The sequence below is a fragment of the Olea europaea genome, chromosome 20 (genome assembly GCF_002742605.1).
Source record: "Olea europaea var. sylvestris chromosome 20, O_europaea_v1, whole genome shotgun sequence".
In the NCBI taxonomy this organism is placed as follows: Eukaryota; Viridiplantae; Streptophyta; class Magnoliopsida; order Lamiales; family Oleaceae; genus Olea; species Olea europaea.
Window position 1 is genome coordinate 10,525,807 of NC_036256.1, and position 9,792 is coordinate 10,535,598.

At 40.6% G+C, this 9,792-nt stretch overlaps 1 protein-coding gene across 1 annotated transcript; it reads right to left on the reverse strand.

The window, feature by feature from the left end:
* Window positions 1-3,040: 3,040 nt before the first annotated feature.
* LOC111369054 lies at window positions 3,041-4,580 on the reverse strand. Its single transcript, XM_022990538.1, has 3 exons — window positions 4,469-4,580; window positions 3,604-4,366; window positions 3,041-3,416 (listed from the first exon to the last, which is right to left on the reverse strand). Exons 1-3 carry the CDS (start codon window positions 4,578-4,580, stop codon window positions 3,041-3,043), a joined length of 1,251 nt encoding a protein of 416 aa, XP_022846306.1.
* Window positions 4,581-9,792: the final 5,212 nt, after the last annotated feature.

Here is a 9,792-nt window from a genome sequence, read left to right on the forward strand (position 1 = left end):
TTTTCAGGACGTGTTTGATTGTTTTGTTGACAGTCTCAACTTGGCCATTTGCTTGTGGGTGGTGAGGGGTGGAGAAATGTTTCTTGATGCCGAGTTTTTCGCATAGTACCCTGACCTTCTTGTTGTCTAATTGTCTACCACTGTCTGAGACAATTGCGTAGGGAATCCTGAACCGACATATAATATTCTTCCATAAGAACTTGGAAGTGTTGGCTTCTATGATTTTTGCCTATGGTTCAGCCTCAACCCATTTTGTAAAGTAATCAATGGCCACAATTGCAAAGCTTGCACCTCCTCTACCTTTACGTAGAGGACCTATGAGGTCCACACCCTATTTTGAGAAAGGCCAAGGGCTGGAGACCGCGATCAAGTCATGTGACGGTTGTCTTTGTATTGAAGAGAATCGTTGGCATTTGTCACACTTTCGTACAAACTCGAGTGCGTCCCTTTTCAGGGTAGGCCAGTAGTATCCCTGCCTCAATAACTTTTGTGCCAAAGATAGACCTCAGAAGTGATTGCCGCACACGCCCTCATGGACTTCTCTTAATATGTAAGTAGCATCTTCTCCTCCAACGCATCGTAAAAGTGTGGAGGAGAAACTCCTCTTATAGAGAACATCATCAACGAAGAGGAAGTGGGCTGACCTTCTCCTTAGCTTGTAGGCATCATGCTTGTTAGCAGGAAGTACCTGGTCTTTGAGGTATGCTACGATTGGCTGCATCCAGGTAGGGGTCCCAGTGACCCACATTACATTGGGGGTCTCGGTCGATGGTAGGAAGAGGTGCTCTATAGGTACTACTGTGAGTAGTTCTTAATCTTTGCTACTAGCGAGCTTGGAGAGTGCAGCCACATGAGAATTTTCAATGCGAGGGATTTGGGTTAGTTCAAATTTTTCAAAGGATGGGATGAGGTTCATCACCATTTTCAAGTAGGAGGCCATCATTTTATCCTTGGCTGAGAAGTTACCATTTACTTGGCTAACAATCAGCTGGGAGTCACTGCTGATGAGGAGCCTCTTTACTTGCATTTCCTTGGCCAGCCTGAGGTCTACAAGTAGTGCCTCGTACTCTGCTACATTGTTGGTGGCCTTGAACCCAAACCTTACTATCGAGTTTAGCTTGTGACCTGAGCCAGCGTCTCTAGCCGACCCATCCACGAATAAGTTCCACGTAGAGGTCTCGACAGGTTCCACGATTTCATCTTCCTCAGGTAAGTTGGCGAATTCTGCCACAAAGTCAGCCAAGGCCTGACCCTTGATGGCTGTCCTAGCCTTGAACACGAGGTCAAATTCACTTAGCTCTACTGCCCATTTCAACAATCTTCCTGAGACATTGGGCTTTTGGAGTACTTTCCTCAGGGAAAAGTTTGTCAGTACATGGATGGTGTGAGCTTGGAAGTAGGGTCTCAGTTTCCTGAAGGTCGTAATCAAGGCCAAAGTGAGCTTTTCCAGTTCGGGGTAATGGGTTTTCGGCGATAGGAGTGCTTTACTTGTATAGTAAACAGGGAGTTGGGTGGTCCCCTCTTCTCGGGTTAGAACCGAACTGATGGTCTCATTGGAAACGGCCAGATATAGCTATAAGATCTCACCGGGCTTCGGTTTGGAAAGGAGGGGGGCCTGTCCCAGGTGCCTTTTTAGGCCTTGGAAGGCCTCTCCACATTCCTCGTTCCGTTGGAACTTCTTCCTAGCTTTCAGTACTTTGAAAAATGGGAGGCATTTCTCTGTAGCTTTGGAGACGAAGCGGCTAAGTGCGGCCACCCACCCAGTCAAACTTTGCACTTCCTTTGGCTTTTGGGGGGACCTCATCTTGAATAGGGCCTCAATCTTCTCCGGGTTGGCTTCAATTCCGCGATGATTGACCATGTATCCCAAGAATTTGCCGGAGGCCACTCCAAAGGCGCACTTGAGGGGGTTGAGCCTCATCCTATATCTTCTCAAGATTTGGAAGGTGTTGTTGAGGTGCGTTATGTGGTCCTCAGCCTCCAGACTTTTTACCAACATGTCATCCACGTATACTTCCATTGTCTTGCTGACAAGGTCCATAAACATTTTATTGACGAGCCTTTGGTAAGTCGCTCCGACATTTTTCAACCCAAAGGGCATCATCCTATAACAATAAAGGCCTCAATCTGTGATGAAAGAGGTGTGCTCCTCATCGGCCGGGTGCATGGGTATTTGGTTGTAGCCGGAGTATGTGTCCATAAAGCTCAACAACTCGCGCCCAGCCGTGGAGTCTACTAGTTGGTCAATCCTTGGGAGAGGAAAGCTGTTTTTCGGGCAAGTCCTGTTGAGGTTGGTGAAATTGGTGCATACCCTCCACTTGCCGTTGTGTTTCTTTACTAAAACCGGGTTGGAGACCCACCTCGGATAGGTTGCCTCCCTGATAAAACCGTTTTGGATGAACTTCTGAACCTCTTTCTTCAGAGCCTCGTACCTTTCAGGATTGAGGGCTCTCCTTTTTTGTTTGTGCGGGGCAACCTTAGGATCGACTTTCAAGTAGTGGCAACTGACCTTGGGGTCTATGCCCATCATGTCCTCATGCCTCCAAGCAAAGACATCAATGTTCAAGGTTATTACTTAGGAAATCTGTGATTTTCATCGGAATGTTTGCACCAATAGTAATTAGGTTAAGCTATATCCTTGAACTGCCCTGTAGATATGGAACGTACTGTATCTGAATGCTATACTATATTTCTGAACATGTCTGTACTTTGATCTTGTAATGCTTTTGAAATAGTAAGATATTGTAAGAATTGCATTAGTTGCAACTCTTTGATGTCTTTTAATGCACGAATTGGGAAATGATATTTTACATATTTGAGTTTAATGACTGGGTAGTAATTGGTTTATTCTTTTTATTCTGTGAGTGAATGAGCTCATGGAGGTGTTTTCATTTACCCCTTATTAAGGTTGACTCTTTAATCTTTCCCTTCAAAGTGTTAAATAAACCCTTGCCTACTTTCAGCATCTTGGATGGGTCCCGAGGGTTTACCGAGAAGCTCTCAAGTTCCTCAATTGGGGATGCTTGAGGTTCGTGTTCAATTATGCGGGATCGATCTCATCAATGACCAATACCTCCGAATTGGGTGGTACATCGATCATATCGATATCTTCTGAGTCGGTGAGAGCATCACCTGGGACGTCAGCCATGACTATATCAGCTATGATTACATGGATGTCCCGGGGCTCTACCTTTTTAATGGAGCTTAGATAACACTCTCTCGATCCTTTTTGGTCACCTCTCACCGTTGTCACCCCATTTTCCGTCGGGAATTTCATGCATAGTTGATAGATGGAGATGACTGCTCCCAATTCTTTTAGGGCTGGCCTACCTAATACTCCATGGTAGGCCGATCGACTGTCGACAATGAGGAATCCATGAAGTTCATCGTAGTTTGGGGAGACTCTTCCATCTCCACTGCAAATGTTATCTTTTCCCTTGGAGTGATGCTATCTCTGGTGAATTCGTACAGTGGAATTGTGGTGGGTGTCAACTGATGATCCAATATCATCTTGTCAAAGGCGAATCCGAATAGAATGTTGACAGAGCTACCGTTGTCAACTAACATTCGCTTGAGCCCATTTCGGGCTATGACAACTCTCACAACAAGTGTATCGTAGTGGGGGTAGTGAACTCCATTGGCATCTTTCTAGGTGAAGACAATGGATGGAACTTGGTTCCTCCGGGAGCTGTTGTCCACAATGTAACTTGCCAAAGGGGGTGTTTAGCCTCTCGGGCGTAATTCCTTTTGGCGTTTCGTGTTTCACCGCCAATATATGGTCCTCCAAATATGGTATCCACCTTGTGGATAGGGGCCTCATCCTGGCCTTGTCGATTTCGTCGGTGCCTGCGCAATTTCCTGAGCCTCTCCGTATCACACTTCCTTCGTCGTGGGGAAACATCCCTTTGACGGGGAAAAACCTCCTCACGCCTAGGTCGGTTGTCGTGCCTGGACGGGGGCCTGTTCGCCTGAGGCGATTCATTTCTGTCCTTAGGGGGTTTCAGCCGGGAGCGGTGTGCATAGTCTCGACAATCCGTCGTGTCATGTCCATAGGACCGGTGGTGTACACAGTATCCTGGTGGGCTCTGATTTGACCTATTTCTAGGTCCTGAACCCCGACCTCGGCCTCTTCCCCTACGAGATCCTTGTAGGGTTTCGGTCTGCTGAGTGTTAGTAATTGGGTTGATATCCTCATATGCCAAGGTGGGAACTGCGTTCAAAGTGGTGGTGGCATGTGCTTGGCCAGAACTCTCATTTCCAGCCTGGTTGATTTGATAGTCCATCAGGTGGGAGGTCGGCCCTCTAGCGCGCTGCCTTTGAGGAGGTGGGAGGTCCCTACTTACCTTGTTCCTATGCTCAATCAATTCTTCATTGATGATTTCCCGCCTCATCATTTCAAGTAGGGCGTCATAGGTGGTGGGGTCTTGATTTTGCACGTCCCTCCAGAATAGGGTATTCATGTTCAAACCTCCCCTTAATGCGGATAGCGTCTCACGATCGGTGACTTGCACGCAATACGCCATCTCATCGATGAAGCGTGATAGGAAGCTCTTTAGGGACTCTCCATATGCTTGTCTCATGTCTTGGAGACGTTGGATGGGGACCTCTCCTTCTTTGCTTACCGTGAACCTCTTTAAGAATGTTGTTTTGAATTCGGGCCAACTTCTTATGCTCCAAGGTGATAACCTGCTATACTAAATTTCAGCCGCTCCACTAAGTGTCAAATGGAAAGCTCTGCACTCCACAGCTGGGGTGGCGCCCCTTAGGCTCATGTGAGTTTTATAAGCATTTAGGTGCTTCTCTGGGTTGTCTCTTCCGTCATACTTTGGTATCTTTGGCATTACATAGTGCTTTGGAACCTGGGCACTCCTTAGTTTCCTCGAGAATGGCAAATTCTAATCATCGTCGTCCAAGTCACAGGACCTTTGCTGTTCATCTGGATCATATTCCTCGGCCTCTTGTCGTGGTTGTTGGTGAGAGGTTTCGAGATGGTTCCTAGCCTCTTCTTCCCTCCTTTGGCGCCTATTTCTAGGCGGAGCAACACGGGGGAACATTTCCATGCCTCTTATCTGGCTGCTGGGGCATCGGAGGTGGAGACGGTGGCCTTGTCTAAGGCTGGTGTATCTGTTGTTACCTAAGCCTCAGTTCAGCGGGGCTGATTCTGTCAAACACACTGCCTGCCCTCCTATGTCTTGACTCTTGCTCATATGGAGGTAGGAAGTTATCATGGTTCAATGGGACCTCGGTGGGTCGGCCAGAAGCGTAGTTGGAGGAAGCATCAACTTCCACTTCCCTTTCAAACGGGCTTCTACCTAGGCTATAATCCGGCGAGGCAGTTCTATGAATTTGAATTTCGTCTTCTTGCTGGTTGTGCCCCTGAGGGACGTATGGAGAAATGGGGAAGCCTCCCTGGCCCTGCATTTGGGCTATGAACTCCCTAATAACCAAGTTTTGGCTAGCAATATCTCTCATGTTGGCCGCCATGGCAGCCATTTCTCTTGATAGTCGTGCCGTAGCCCGCATTCCACCTCTTCTTTGGTGGTGGTAGAGTCTTTGCCGAGCTGCTGGGGCAGCGTGTGGAGGAGGTACATTTGCGTTTTCTCTTACCCTCCTGATGGGTGTCTTCGTTTGAACTCATTTTCTTTTTGCCTGACTCTTCAAATTTTGCTAAGTTGTGGGGCTTCCTCTTGTTCTTTTTCAAGAACAAATCCTTTTTCAAGGGGGATGCTCAAATGCTCTTCAATAAGCTTTCACCACAAGGTTGTTTGTGGTTATGGTATGGTTTCCCACAGACGGCGCCAATCTATTGACCTCAAAAACTGTTGCCAACAGATGCCAGACCCACCCGCACACACGTGAGCGAAGGTTCTTAGCGTCCTACACGCTAAGACACATGGACGGTCTAGAGCGAATGAATCAGGGGTGTAGGAGTAGCTCAACGACATGGGACGAGAACGTTCAGACTCCGACGGGGTGTTCTTAATCCGATTGTACAATAATTACCAATTGACATTTGTTAATGTATATCTAAATATGTATGAACTCGTTTGTGTTGCAAGATAATAAGAGATTGAGAGTTGAGTAAAGTGTGGCTTCTTGTATTGATTCTTGCATTAGTCATTCAATGTTATACAAGGGAAGTATTTATAATGTTACATGTGAAATGGCAGCCCTTAGATGAGGTGACACGTGGCCTCATCTCCTTAATGCAAACATCCAATCCTAGGCATCATCCTTGACTTGCTAGCTTGCTGCGCATTTATTGCTTGTGCAAAACCCCCATGCTAGTGACAAGAGTTGACATATGTACTCATGATAAACGTTCCATCAATCATTTAAACAAGATCTTTATGTTGAAGATCTCTTGGGAGAGATGATCATGGGACGTTCCTTCATGGTTCGGAGGCTTCTGCCACTCACGTAGTACTTTCGCTTCAGGGCTTCAGCAATCTTCACAGGTCTCAGTATATGGGTCTTGGCATGAAGGGTTTGGCTACTTTCACAGGTCTCGGTATATGGGCCTCAGCCATACATGCCTCGGCTGGAGTGCCACGTGGCTCGGATTGAGTGGGCCATAGGCCTAAGTAGGTTGGCCAAGTATGACAACACGTAACAGGCACGATCAAACTTTGTACAAATCAAATACTTTGTTTTTTATTTTTAAATTATTCATATTTGCCCTAAAAAAAATTTAGATTTACATTTCAAAAATATTTCTTCATTAATATTTTGCTAATCATTTTCATCTATTTGATTTTGAACATTAATTTTATTAATGTTTTGCTCATCACAAGAAAATGCATATTTGATACAAGCAATCAATTCAAATAATTAAAAGAAAAAATAAAAAACCAATATTCAATACTAATAATCAGTCAAATAAACATAGTTCGTTAGATATAAGTTAAATTTTATATAATTAGTTTAGACAAATGATATATACACAAATATGATAGGAGAAAATACAAATTTAGGTTCTAATTAGTTGAAAATTTGATTGAAAAATGAAAATTTATTGTAGATGTTATAAATGTAGAGAAATTATAAACAAATTTTAAAAAATTAGAAAAGTTAAGATTTTGATAAAAGGCTTGAGGGAGAGAATACTATAGAGTAATAAAAAAGAGAGAAACTTCAAATTTATCGTGATTTTATCTTTGTTTGACGGAGATTAAAGTTCGATTTTTAGTAAATTTCGATAAAATTTTAGAAGTTAAGAAATTCAGGAAATATGTTATTAAAATTAATTATTAACTTTGATTTAGATTAAAATTTGAATTTGAATCGATACCAAATGTGACTTCATTTATTAAAAAAAAGGTAAAAAAAAAAAAGAGGGAAAATCTCAAAAGTTGGGGGGTTAAGTGACCCATCTTGGGTCGCCCATGCTTGACGGTCAGGAGTTTTCAATTGTTGGGATGCTGGAGTTAAATTTGGATATGGGTTTGTCTATAGCCATTTTTGCTGCCATTTTGGGTTAAATTTTGCGGCAGAAAAAATGAAACTAAACTGGAATTTGAGGAGGGACTCATAAGATGTTGGTCTATACGTAATTTACTATTTTAATTGGTTTTGGTATTTATTTGTACTTTTTTTGAAAATTTTGGAAGTATGATTGTAATTTGTTCTTTGTTTTATTTTTCTTTATTTTTTTGTTTTATATAAATAGAATGGTATATTTGTCATTTTACAATTTTTTATTGAGAAAAATGGATGAAAATTGATGAAAATGATGTTTTCCGTAATGAAACATGTAAATAGAGCTGAAATGCAAAAATTTGGAATGCAAGGACGTTGTGCACACTAAATTAAAAGTGGGAACGTTTTGTGCTAATAAGCCAAAAATTAATTGAAATCAAGTTTACTAAGTTGTCTCTATATGTTGAAAAAATAATATATATTTGCCAATTTGTGGATATATTCTTATGCTAATCATTTTATTTATTATTAGTAGTTCGACTCTTGTTCAATTTTGCTTCGACCCTTGATCTTTTAACTTTTCAAGGTTTATAATCGGGTTGGTTGTCAAAATATTGAGAATTCCACAAGTTTGTTATATTTGAAAGTGTGTCTTCAGAGGTTGATAGATATGTTTTTTTTTTTTTTTTTTTTTACCTTTAATTCAATTTAATAACTTGATTCAAGTAATATTAAATAGTCCAATTTATTGTCTCGATACAAAAAAATTGACCCAATAATTTCAACAACGTATTAACATATGTGTATTTCTTTTTAGATTCCAAAGATGACTGTACAATGAATTTTTAAAGATACTTCTTGCTCCAAGCTAACGTGTGTCTTATAAAAGAATAATGTTTTTCATTGTCACTAGTATTAGAGCACCAATTTAAATAGCTACAGTTTTATTGGTTTAATTAAATAGGTCATATGATTTTACATTTAAACGAATCTATCATTAGATGTAATGTAATTGTCACCTAGATTGGTACTTGACATCAGTGGGGTGAATAGCATTACTCTTTATAAAATTTACGATAATTTGGAGGTTGTTTAAATGGACAACTATATTTATGTTTCAAGGTGTGTCGAGATTGCAAAGTGTTTAACAAAGATACGTTTAGAGATGATAACGGGAAACGGTGGGATTTACACATCCTCATTATCACCCTAATTATATATTTATTTCTTTACTAATTTATTACATTATGTTTTATCTTCATTTTCTAAATACATTAATTTTGAAAATAATCCGCCCTAAGTGGACAATGGTGGGAGCGGGGTGGAGCCTTTGCAATTCCTAGAGTCTCACCGACGTGTTTCAAAACTGGTGAGATTGAAGTTTTTGGGATGCATCTCACAAAAATTTCAAATTATTTACAAGTTGTTCGAACGTGAAAAGAGTATTATTGTTGTAGCAGCATGAACCACAAATTGTGAATGTATTGAAAAAAGGATGAACATGGAATCTCATTAATTGAGATGCATTTAATCTATTTCAAGTGAAATAATGTTATTCACAGTCGCTCACTACAGTAGTCACCCTATATGATATACACATAATATGTGGTTATTTGATACATGAGTCAATAAAAACTACCACATTAATGCATCAAATTATCACTTGACATGTGTATGCTACGTAGGGCAATTACCACAATGAACAACTACAAATAACATTACTCTTTCAAGTGAAGTTTTAACAAAGGTTCAAGTATTTTTTGATAAATTTATTCATCAAAGTTATTTACAGCCCGTTTCGCATGACTTTTGAATCTATTTGACTAATTTTTCAAAAAATTTCAAAGTACTTCTAATTAAAAAAAATTTAGCTAGTTCAATGTGACTAATCTAAAAGCACATTTGGAATTAGAATTTTTTTTTTGAATATTTTTAAAAAAAATTAAGGTAGCTTTTTCAGAAATCTTTTTACCGGAAACAAAAATAATAGTAAAAGTCATGCTATTGTCATACAATCAGTTGCTCAATTAGTAAATATATCATTTAATGTTAAGGTGGGGTAAGGGGCTCAATTAACATTACAGGTAAAGCAATTTATAATAAAATAGTAAAATATTCAGACAAAAAGACCAAAAAATAAAAAAAGTAAAAAGGTAAAAAAGGCATTTGTTCAACCTTTAGATGGTCCCGACTCAACATAAACAAATTATTTATAGGGAAAAAGGGATCAGGAAAAATTATTTTTGTGCCTTGAGATGGCCCCTCTATGTGTTAGTTAGATTTATCGAATAAAACAAGATTCCTTCAACAAGACCATGTGTTAGTGAGCGAGGGATATTTTTTAGTTATGGTTCAATGAGAGGAATTTTGAAA